The sequence below is a fragment of the Salmo salar genome, chromosome 15 (genome assembly GCF_965601325.2).
Source record: "Salmo salar chromosome 15, fSalSal1, whole genome shotgun sequence".
Classification (NCBI taxonomy): domain Eukaryota; kingdom Metazoa; phylum Chordata; class Actinopteri; order Salmoniformes; family Salmonidae; genus Salmo; species Salmo salar.
Genome location: NC_138305.1, coordinates 58,156,411 through 58,168,917, shown reverse-complemented (window position 1 = coordinate 58,168,917; position 12,507 = coordinate 58,156,411). Strand labels below are relative to the sequence as shown.

Sequence of the window (12,507 nt, the reverse complement as noted above, 5' to 3'; positions counted from 1 at the left end):
TGGCAGTCTGGCGAAGTACACTTCCAAGCAAGGGCTTTGGGATGGAGATGTAATATGGCAGTCGTGCCAACATATCTCATCAGCCACCTGGTGGAAGGGACTTTGTGGATCTGAGGCTCTTTCCCCTGTTGCCTCCATCATCCTCCAAATCCCACCAACATCAGCCACCTCAGAGCACAACTGGTCCATGTTTGGGAACACACACACACCACACACACACACCACACAACAGGCTGACCAATACAAGGGTTGAAATACTGCTGGCCATCCGGGCAAATTCGAGCCATCCTCAACAAGGTTGGAAAGTGACAGTGAAGATGAGGCCTCAGAGTCTGATGTTCAAGAGGTGGACATTGAGGAGGTCCAGGGAGAAGACATGGAAGCCTGAGAGGAAGACAACCAAAGCTTTAGTTTGTAGACTATCATTTTACAGATGTATGTTGAAAACGTTTTTGGGAGATGCAATGGATCATTGGGTATCATTCAATATTCCTTTTCTTTTGTTGTTCACTGAAATCATTCCATGTGAATAGTCAACTAATTTCATTAAAGTTCAATTCGTAACTACATTTTTTTCTATTGGAAGGATTTCATCATTTGCAATTATGTCTACTTATGGTAAGGTAAAAGGTTTGTTTGTCTCCATATGATATGGTAAATATATCCAATGCAAAAAAACATCTACATTTAAATGGTATTAATATTCATTTGCATATATTTTCATTAATTCCCATATCTTCCCGTTAATTCCCATATATTCCCGTTAATTCCCATATATTCCCGTTAATTCCCACCTCTGAATATACCCCAAAATGTGCAACCCTAGTCATGACCTTAGGGGCGAAGGCCGCATTAGGACGCAAAGAGACCTTAGAGTCGCCAAGGGTGAAATTCATACAGGAGGGGTGAACGGATAACCCTTAGAGAGGTCCAATGTGTTTAGCCGAGGCCAAAGCCACGAGCAGGGCGACTTGTAGGACAGGACTTTTGGATCCACACACTACATTGATTTAAAGAGGGCTCACACAACACATCCAAACCCTAAATGGGCGAAATAGGCTAAGAATGTGTGTGTGTGTGTGTGTGTGTGTGTGTGTGTGTGTGTGTGTGGAGGACAGAAGGCTAACATAGGGATAATACAAACAAGGCTACTGATAGAACTCTGTTACATGGCAAAGACCAAGAAGATAGCCCTACAGTATGGACAACATGCAGAGACATTGAAACTAACCATGCGTAAACCCTCCAGCCTGAGACGGTGCACACCTTTTAAAAAACGCACAGCTCACTTCCCACATCACACGCTGAAATAGCTGCCATATACACCTTAAGGGTGAAGAATGAACAGCCTTGCTCAAAAAGCAAGACTGTCCACCAGAGAGCTCTGAAAAGGAACAATCCTTATATTTTGGCAACAATGCTCGAATGCCCACCACTTGTAACCATACAACCTTCTTGTGGAGGGTGCCCTTGCCTACTGTATTGTAGAAATAACGTTCAGAGGTAAACAAACCACTTGCCATCAGACTGGACCTAAATGAATGATCTCTGCAAACCAAGGTCATCCAACAACAAGCCACAAGGATCAACGACAAGCCCTCCCATCGCACCCTGATTCAGCCCACGCTGGAGGTCCACAGGGGAAAATGCATAAAGAAGGGTCCCCACTGGTTCGCGAGAGCATCAGTTCCTAATGGAGCACTCAGGTCCCATATCGAAAACAACAGCCAACAATGTGCATTCTCACAATGTGTAAAAGATCTACATCGACCCTGCCCAACTTTTCCCATATCTGGGAGACCACCCAGGGGTGCAGACTCCACTCCCCAGAGCGGGGGCCCCCTGGATAGCAGAGCCTTGTAAAATGCGGGTTTCAAATATTGCCAGCAGTTCTTGATTTAGTTGACACTTAAAAGGACTCCATTCTTGATTTATTTCTGTCTGTATCATGCTCTTGTGCTTCATAAGCTATACTTTTTGCAATCTAGAGTCCCTAACTATAAACACTTCATTGATGAATGATTCATTTTGTATGACTGACCAGTTTTGCCTTTGTCTTGTTAAGGGCATGGATGAAGAGTCCACCAAGGCAGCCATTGAGGACACTACTGTGGGGATCTACATTATCAAAGACCATGTGAGTGAGGAATCAGAGGACACTGGGATTATCCTTGAAGGCGTCAAAGTGCTGCAGAATCTGGCCAACGCAGAATTTGCTGTTGCAATGCTGTTCGGCCTCATGTATGCCATGAACCTCAGTTACAAAACTGAGCTCCGCTACAAGTCTTTCAGAAGGTTTTTATGGAACTGAATGTGGAAAACCTTCTAACAAAACTGTTGCATTTAAAAAACAGGCTGTTTCAGTGAGCCGTTTTGTGGTGTGTTTCACATTGTATGTTTGACTTATGTTGAACTTGTTAGATTGCTCACAAAAACTCAAAACAGAATGAGCATGTCCAAAGATGGCGCTATCGTGATTTTGTACAGTGTTTTGAGTAGATGCCCTTCATTTTCTTTGCTGCTTATGGAAAAAGTTCAGTTTCACTTTGTAGTGACTTTTAGTCAATAGAATTAACATGCACCAATATGTACACATACCTACCTCATTCTTTGTCTGTTACTCCTTATGAAAAATAACTGCCTCATTTTGTAACAAAATGCATTAGAGAGTGTGACCAATCATTGTTAGGACAACTCCTTTTTTATACAGAGATATAGATATAGATATAGATATATATATCTATATCCTACATTACTGTGATTTAGACCTGTGCAATTCATTGAACACTGAATGTCAGTAAATGGACATTTGTCATTCCAAAGTAATACAGTAATTTTTTAACACATGCCTTTTGCCTTCTTTGTCACTGATGCAAATGGTCTTTTGCTCCTTTGTTACACATCTTTAGCATGTACACCTTTAGCATATTTCTCTATTCATTTGTGAGAATAAAAACACTAAGGTAGAAAATAGCAGCATTTCATCTTGTGCTTACATTAATAATTATGTAGAACCTTGTCCATAATATAAATTATGGGCAAAGATCTACATAATTATGAGTAATATCACCGATAAAAGAATGTTAATCATTAAGTAGTGATCAGGTTTAGGGAACATGATCAAATCCATTTGAAGCTACACATTTAACTCAAATAAAATTAGCTATACCAAATCATGTTAGATTGATTCTATTCCATTACAATGCATTTTTACTTTAACAAATTATATTTGCTGGACAAAAAGAAAATAAGTAAACTGAAAAAGAAAAGAATGGTGTTTATCTAACATGTTTCATTCATGTGGAACCAAAGTATACATTTGAATTAAGTAAATTCAAAGCACCATTTTTTTTCAGTGCACCCACGGCTGGAAAGGTCGCATCAGCAACAGCCAGAGGGGAACCACAGCTATCATAGAAGCCATTATCCCTAAAAGGCGCAGGCACTGGCAAAAACACACTGTGTGACCAAAATGAAATTGAGCCAAGCAAATCCAGAAACCAGCCTCCCTCTGCGGGGACATGAACGCACGAATCTCGACCGAGTGGAACTCGAGACCCAGAAACGGAATGCGCTGAAATGGAGTGAAACAGCTGTTCTCTTGACTCACTATGAAACCCAGAGACTGACAATGGGAAACCAGCATGGGTGTGTAACACCACCTGCTCCCTCGACTCTGCTACCACTAGCCAATCATCCAAGTAGTCCAATATCCTGAACCCCAGACACCACATACGTGCCAAACCCACCTCCACAACTTTGGTGAAAGTGCAAGGCCAGATGGAAAGCCCGAAACTCATAGGCTACAGCCTCGAAATGGAACCTTGGGAACTTTCTGTGAGGGGGATATATGGCCACATTAACGGAGGCATTCTTCAGGTCGATGGAGGTGAACCAATCGCCCTGGCGCACTGACTGTAACAACCAGCTGTTTGTGAGCATTCTGTATTTGTAGACCCTGAGGTGCTTGTTCAGGGCACACAGGTCTAAAAATGGGATACAAAGTCCCGTCCCGTTTTGGAACCAGGAAATACCGTCTGTACCAACAATACTGGGCCTCTGACATAGGAACCACTCATATTGCCTTGTTCTGGAGAAGGGAAGAAATCTGCTCTCTCAAAACGGGCGCTGAGGCCTCCGGAACAGTCGATGTAATGATGTCGTAAAAACATGGGGGACGCACAACGAATTGTAGCCTTTACCCCAACGTCACTGTTTGCATAATCCAGGGCGACACTGCGCATGCGCATCATTGGTCGACACAGACAGTGAGTCTCCCGTAAAGTGCTATCTGAAGGTGGACTGGGAGAATTTGGTTATTATTTCCACCACTTTCGAGAACTGAGTGTCTTGACTGTAAGCTCACGTAGAGGACACAACACTCTTGACACCTGTGAAGACTGTGGAACTTGGTGTAGAAACAATGCGTTTAAGTGCCGACATTTGCCTGAAGCCCAGTCCACTCTGGGTTGGCCATGCCACTTGGGGGTATTGTTGTCACAGCAAAATTCTCTCATCTCGCTAGGTGCGCAGGGGCTGCTGCTCTCTGGGCCCGCCGGGAAGGCAGAGTTTGTACCTTCAGACACACAAAATGGTTGAAAATGGGAACAGTTAGCTGAAATCAGGGTAGCTGAAATCGGGTGCTCCTACCGCCAACAGCGTGAGACTAAAATATTGAATAATAATAGGACCGCACACCTTTATCATTGAGCTTTTTACAGAAATGTTTGGCTAATGGCTAGGAATGCCTTGGAGATCGACCAGTCAATCGCGATCTACCAGATAGTGACCACTGCCGTAAGAGAAGGTACACCTTGTCAAGCTGCGCCCCCACTCCACTGACAAGCGCGCAGCTGCTCGACGGCATAGATCAATAAACAGCGCACTAGAAGCCAGGGATTGTCCTGCTGCCCCGAAGCCAAGCCCTCCATCTCGATCTCAGAAAGAAATCTGGAACTGTCCAGAGACACCATGTCGTCACCCGAATGGGAGTCCTGTGTAACACCGAAGGAGACCGAGAGATCAGCTCGCTTTAATTATACAAAACATTAAGAACAACTGCTCTTTCCATGACATAGACTGACCATGTGAAAGCTATTATCCCTTATTGATGTCACTTGTTAAATCCACTTCAATCAGTGTAGATGAAGGGAGGAGACAGGTTAAAGAAGGATTTTCAAGCCTTGAAACCATTGAGACATGGATTGTGTAGGTGTGCCATTCAGAGGGTGAATGGGCAAGACAAAATATTTAAGTGCCTTTGAATGGGGTATGATAGTAGGTGCCAGTAACAACAGATTGTGTCAAGAACTGCAACGCTGACAGGTTTTTCACGCTCAGCAGTTTCCCGTGAGAATGGTCCACCACCCAAAGGACATCCATCCAACTTGACACAACTGTGGGAAGCATTGGAGTCAACATGGGCCAATATCCCTGTGGAACGTTTGACACCTTGTAGAGTCCATGCTGTGAATTGAGGCTGTTCTGAGGGCAAAAATATTAGGAAGGTGTTCCTAATGTTAGGTATACTCAGTGTATATCGCCATGCTGGGATGATGGCTCCACGTGATCCGACCAAGAGCCCAGATCCACACTCGTATCCTGCAACTCAGACTCCACCGAGATACAGGCACCCAGGGGAGGAAAGTCAACTACAATTCTACTAAGCCTTCTAAGGAAGGGTATTCTCTTGAGAGCCTGTACACAGCCAGCGACAGTGGTCTGTGGGCTAGCACAGACTGGAATATGTTCCGGGGTTCATCCAACGGCATCGGGGAGTATACCACCTCAGTCATCGTCTTCATCAATAAGTGCATCGACAACGTCGTCCCCACAGTAACCGTACGTACATATCTCTACCAGAAGCCATGGATTACAGGAAACATCCGCATCGAGCTAAATGCTAGAGCTGCCGCTTTCAAGGAGTGGGACACTAATCCGGACACTTGTAAAAATTCCCCTTATGCCCTCAGACGAACCATCAATCAAGCAAAGCATCAATACAGGATTAAGATTGAATCCTACTACACCGACTCTGACGCTCGTCAGATGTGGCAGCACTTAAACTATTACGGACTACAATGGGAAACCCAGACACGAGCTGCCCAGTGACACGAGCCTACCAGACAAGCTAAATGCCTTTTATGCTGACTTCGAAGCAAGCAACACTGAAGCATGCACGAGAGCACCAGCTTTTCTAGATGACTGTGTGATAATGCTCTCAGTAGCCGATGTGAGCAAGACCTTTAAACAGATCAACATTCACAAAACCGTGGAACCAGATGGATTAGCAGGACGTGTACTCGAAGCATAGGCGGACCAACTGGCAAGTGTCTTCACTGACATTTTCAACCTCTCCCTGACCGAGTCTGTAATATCTACATGTTTCAAGCAGACCACCATAGTCCCTGTGCCCAAGGAAGCGAAAGTAACCTGCCTAAAGGATTATCGCCCCGTAGCACTCACCGGACTATTTACATTGACACCCCCCTATTTGCTTTGTACACTGCTGCTACTCTCTGTTTATTATCTATGCATAGTCACTTCACCCCTACCGACATGTACAAATTACCTCAACTAACCTATACCCCCGCACACTGACTTAGTACTTGTACCCCCTGTTTATAGCCTTGTTATTGTTATTTTATTGTATTACTTTTTTATGACTTTTTACTTTAGTTTATTTGGTAAATATGTTCTTAACTCTTCTTGAACTGCTCTGTTGGTTAAGGGCTTGTAAGTAAGCATTTTACGGGAAGGTCTACACTTGTTGTATTTGGCGCATGTGACAAATAAAGTTTGATTTGGTCGCACGAGTTGGTTCGATCCAGGGCAGCCAGAGCATGCACCCAGCTGAGACATACACGACAACACTTATGAATATCATTCCAAGACATGGTGAAACCTCATGACTGTGGGCAAGGTTGTGAATTCCAACCCAGCTTAAAAGCCTTAGTTGACTCGTTCGTGCTAGTCATCTTACTTACAACCAGTTACCGAGGCTAAACAGCCATAAGAATAACTTGTGGATGGCGAGGCTTCCGGTGAAGCATGGTGTTCACTGGCCTTGTCAGATGGGATTCTAATGTTCTTCAGTAGAGGGCGCTAGTGCGCGAACTCCCCATTGCTGTGTCGTACCGACTTGACCGACTGAAATGGAACAGCTGAATTACAGTACAACGTGATAACAAAAAGATTCACTAACCTGAGATCAGCCACGCCACTCACAGTCACAATCTGCTCAGTCCCCTCACGACCATCGGGCCTAGCGGAGCTCAGACCAGGGGAGCAGGTATCTTCCTTCCCCGCCTGAGACTGCTCTGGCCTGGGCTTGGTGAGGCGCCGGCTGCCGCTGTCCTCCCTGAAGCCCTTAGCAAAGGGATTATAGTCTATCTTCAGCTGGGTGATCATGGTGTTCTGGTATGACGTCACAGCATAGAACTCTGTCTGCGGGAACGTGAAGGTCATGACCTTCGGACTGAAGAGCTGGAGGTAGAGCAGTTTAGGGTCAAAGCCAAGGTCTTCTCCCTCTGCGATGGGGATCACGTGTAAACTGGGCCTGTAGCGGTGCATGGAGTGCAACATCACATGCCCCTCCTGGTCCAGGCAGTGGTTAGTGAGTTTGAGTTTATAGAAGGAGACCAGGCTGGCCATCCAGACCTTCCCCAGGGCTGACGAGTCCTGGTGGGGGAAGACTCTGCTTGAGGCCTGGGTGTGTGGTTCTCCAGGACCACTGGGTTCCCACTCCAGGTTCCAGCGATGGCGGTATGTGTCGATGGGGGTGATTGACAGGACTAGAGCATAACGGCGTGTTGGTTCCAGACCCGTCAGGTGGTAGCGGCAGTAGGGGAACATGCGCTGGCCCTGCTTCGTCAGGATCATCTCGGTTCCACAGCGATGGAACTCCTTCCAGACATTGCTGTTCTCCAGAGTGACCCCCACACCGCCACATGACCTCACCGCTGAGGGGCCTCCCTCCTCGGGCTGCAGGCCTCCGGGGGCTGGGCCATTGGCAGCGGGTGATGAAAATGGTGAGGGGAGGGCTAGTTTGGCATCACTGTTTGTCATGGTGGCAGCTGATGATGGAGATGCTGATGCTATGGGTGGGATGGCTGCCTTAGCATCAGTGTTTGCCTTACTATACATGGGTAAGGCTATAGTTCTACTCGCTTCTTTGTTTGTAATGGCGTCAGTGGATAAAGCTATGCCTAAGTTAGCTTCACTCTGTGTGGATGATGCCATAGCTAGGTTGACTTCAGTGTTTGTTATGGCATCGGTGGATGAAGCCATGGTTACGCTGGTTAAGCTCGCATCCTTGCCTGTCATGGTTACAGATTGGTCCTCCACCCCATCCTTGTTGGCCAGGTTTGGCTTACTGGTGACGCTGTCAGATGAAATTGATGTGGTAATAGCCAAGTCCTCTACCCACTCCTCCATTACAGTAGGGTCCTCCATAGTAAATGTTGTATTATATTCTTATTTTTGTTTAAAGCACATCAAGTTGAACTATGGTTATTTTCAGTTGACATCCTGGAAGAATCCAAATATGTTGTTATGTTAGAATAATGGCTCATGTCAGTGACCAGATAATAGAGAACTAACTAACATGTCAGGATGTCTACATGAATTATTATGGCATCAAAAAATAACATTTAGCTGTCCAAATTGTATGTAAGAAATAATGTGCTGGAACATGATGAGATTGAATAAAAAAAAATGCATTGTTTTCATATTTGTGACGGACATGTCATATCCACTGTCTGCTATAGAGTGAAGAAGTGTAGGGTTATCCAAAAACTGTAGGCCTATCCGAAAAGATTAGACTAATTTGGCTTACAACACACTTTACATGCATTTCCTGTTGTTTATCAGCTTCTAGTGTTTGGGAATTTGATTGAACAAGGGCATTGTATTCATGCAATGTGTCCTTCAAGTGTAGCGGGAGAATTTGCTCACTATGCCCTCTTCATTTGGTAACTTGCTCCGTCAGCTCCTAAACCAGAGACTAGCCACTCACCTGCACAATTAATGCAAGACCCTCTGGTGAGAATCTAAATTGATGAATTAGTCTACTAGCCTACAGGCTAAGCCTACAGGCTAAGCCTACATCAGTCTACAAAATAGTTACAAAATAGTTACAAAACAATATAAAAATTATTAGGCTAAATGTTTAATAATTGTATGCACTGGTAATCAGGGTTGGGGAGTAACCTGTTACATGCAATCTGATTACAAAAAAATTATCCAGTTACATTACAATATTTTTGTTGGTAATCAGATTACAGATACTTTTGAAAAACTAGATTACTTCTTGGATTACTTTTAAATTCAGAAAGGATTTTGCCAATACACTGACACCTTTGTTTTCTCAATGACATTCAATTCAGCATTGAAAAAAGGCACACGTTTAAAGAGTCTGACCACATGTCAGAGACCACTATGACGACACACCAAATGCATTTGATGGATCCTTTTTGTCTTCTAATGCCTTTTTCCAATGTGAAAGTAATCAGATTACATTACTGAGATTGGGTAATCCAAAAATTACAGATTACAGTTTTGGATAGGTAACTAGCTACCAACGGATTACATTTAGAAAGTAACAAACCCAACCCTGCTAGTAACCTAGCCAAAAGGACAATTCAAATTCACATTTTGATTAATCAAAATGTAGGCTATTGGCTAAAATGCCATTAATTACATTTCCTACTGGAGTGTCCTTGTCAATTTCAGTTCAGAAACAATGCAAATGGTCCGTTCAGGTATAGATGTGCGTAGGATACTGGAGGCTGTATCACTAATGTTTGTTAATAAAATATGGTTATTCCAAATCATATTTCTTCTCACTTATCAAACAAACCATTGTTTTCCATGAGCTTTAAATGAACTATTTCTTTAAAAAACACAGGCCAGTCGAGTAGCCCTTAAAAGTAGTTTGACACCACCCTTCGTCCTGTCCTCACCAAGCCACGTTGTAGGCCTCCATGTATTTAGCCAGCAAGTTAAAAAGTTGCCCCTTCACTGACGCCTACCTTTCACAACCGTAACGTTAGTGTGTGTTGCGCTGTTTGGAGAGCAACTATTACAGCGCAAACTCCAACTGTTGCCTGCGGTCATCGAAACAAAACGCCTCGAAATAATCTTCGAGTATGCACATTAATTCACAAATGGGAGGCCGCCGAAGCCACGCAACGTAGCATCGGACCGTGCACACAGTCGACCAAGGCGCGTGCACAACATCAACCCGCAATGGCGCGTGATTTACCACGCCAGCGCGAGGGAAAGCGGGAGTCCATCCCGCGGATATCTGCCACCTCGAGCCCCATTCGTGGCCTCGGACAAGTCTGTGCAACAACCAACAAATACACAAATTGACTCTACCTTTGTGAATCGTGTAGGAATCGGACAGTGTTGTGACTCTCTTCAAATCGTGTGCATGTCCTTCCACTTCTTGGCTACCTCTCACTCCTTTCGAATATCTATTATATTTAAATGCTCACTCCACGGAGGCACACACACACATCCGTGCTCGGGGTGAAGTAAGAGTCACCATGACAGCACACACACACACACACACACACACACACTTGGGTTCGGTTTGTATGTGTTTTGCAGGCTCCCTCCAGAGGTTTAGCGGGCTGTTTCTAAGGTGCAACGGCCACACAAAGGCATGAAAGACTACCGACTCAATCTTTAGTCCACCTGATAATGCGAGATAAAAAACGCGCAGCAGCTCGGTTTTGAACACCTTCATTGGGGAAAAAGAAATATTTCGCCTATATTACTGCTGTGTGTGTGTCTGTTGGACATCTGTTTGCCTGTCTGTCTCATATTTGGTCTGTATGACGATAGTCGGTTTGTCTTAGGTCTACCTGTCTGTCTGTATAATATGTTTCTGAATGTCTGTCTGACGAGAGTCTGTCTGTCTTATGTCAGTCTGTCTGCTGACGGTCTGTTTGTCTGTCAACAGAATTAATGGGGCGGCTGGTAGGTAACCTAGTGGTTTGAGTGTTGGGCCAGTAACGTAAAGGTTGCTAGATCGCATCCCCGAGCTGACAAGGTAAACATGTCGCATTCTGCCCCTGAACAAGGCAGTTAACCCACTGTCCTTAGGCTGTCATTATAAATAAGAATTTGTTCTTAACTGATTTGCCTAGTTAAATAAAGGTTGTGAAAAGTTAGATATTTACTAGGCATAATATGCAAGGCCTTACCATAAACCAGATGCCATCAATACACTGAATAATAGGAGCTTATTTATCCTCTGGGACAGGAGCTTATAGCCCTACCTATAATTTCCCTATGTCAAAGTGTGCAAGTTGTTACATTGTAGTCAGAAAGTAAGACATGTAGCCTAATACAATGTTACAGTAGGCTGTGTGTGAAATAAATTATACACTTTAAAAATGATTCTTAAAAGTCAATATTGACCATCCAGGCTACTGTTGAGAAATATAAAAGCTCAGAGTGCAAAATGTTACATTATAAACCAGCCAAACTGTTAGCAACAATTATAGCCTAAAATTGTAACTTTTGCCGAGTTCATAACAAAGGGGGAATTTGCCGCCATAGAGTTAGATAGAGTGCTCTAGATGGATAAAACCTATTTTGGCATAGACATTGAGGTCTTCTCCATTTTAAAGTAGTCAACTGGGTGGGACTTCCTATTGGGGAAGGATCACATGATTCCATCTGGGTCATCAGGAGGGATCAGCCAATGAATTAAACCATTGAGCAAACATTCCATAACTGTAGGTGTCAGTAAATCGCCATCTTTGGCTTCATACCTGTTCAAACTACACACTCTAGTTGGCAATATGCACCCTTTCAGTTTATTTGCCAACTCATGGAAGTAGTAGAAGGAAAAACTACTTCAAAATGGAGATGCACTCAATGGTGCTGCCCGTGTGCTAACAAACACCATAATGGAACATATATAAAGATATCGCTTTCATTCTCTGTTTACCACATACGACTGGGGAAAATCTATTTTAACGGCCCTCCGACTGGTGGTAAACTAGTCTATCATTCTTGCGCTCCAAGTGGGAGGTGGGAATTTACCAGTTGTGAACTTGTAAATACCAGTTGGATATATTCACGTGCTTTGAACTCGTTGGCTAATTGCCAACAAGTTGTGTCAACAAACTAAAAGTATAGCTATCAGGCTTGTAAACCACTTATAGTGTTGAAAATCATTATGAATAGATTGCTTTTTTTTTAAATTGTAGTTGCATGTAACTGCCGAAAATGCTGTTATGGAAGTAATTTCGTTAGTAGGTGAAGTCAGAGCTCACCATATGGGAAAAGTCAGAGCTCAAAGATAATAGAAACATTTCCCACTAGTTAATACCAGTTGGAGTGCCGTTCAAATGTATTTTTCCCAGTCATATGTGTTAAACATATATAAAGATGAAATCTCTATCATTCTCTATGTCACATTATGGTGTCTGGTTGTGAACAGCAATAGCACGTGGGCCTAGTATTTTTATATCAGTAGGCCGTGTTCAA

General features: G+C 43.8%; 1 protein-coding gene across 2 annotated transcripts in view; it reads right to left on the bottom strand.

Annotated features, from left to right (window-relative positions):
* Positions 1-10,525, bottom strand: part of LOC106571563 (MAX gene-associated protein-like) — a 44,649-nt gene extending 34,124 nt beyond the window's left edge. For both annotated transcript variants that reach the window (XM_014144753.3, XM_045695866.2), the window contains exons 1-2: positions 10,381-10,525; positions 7,205-8,529 (exon numbers count right to left, since the gene is read on the bottom strand). In XM_014144753.3, coding sequence (XP_014000228.3) covers positions 7,205-8,454 — 1,250 coding nt within the window. In that variant the 5' untranslated portion in view covers positions 8,455-8,529; positions 10,381-10,525. The remainder of the gene's footprint in view (positions 1-7,204; positions 8,530-10,380) is intronic.
* Positions 10,526-12,507: the final 1,982 nt, after the last annotated feature.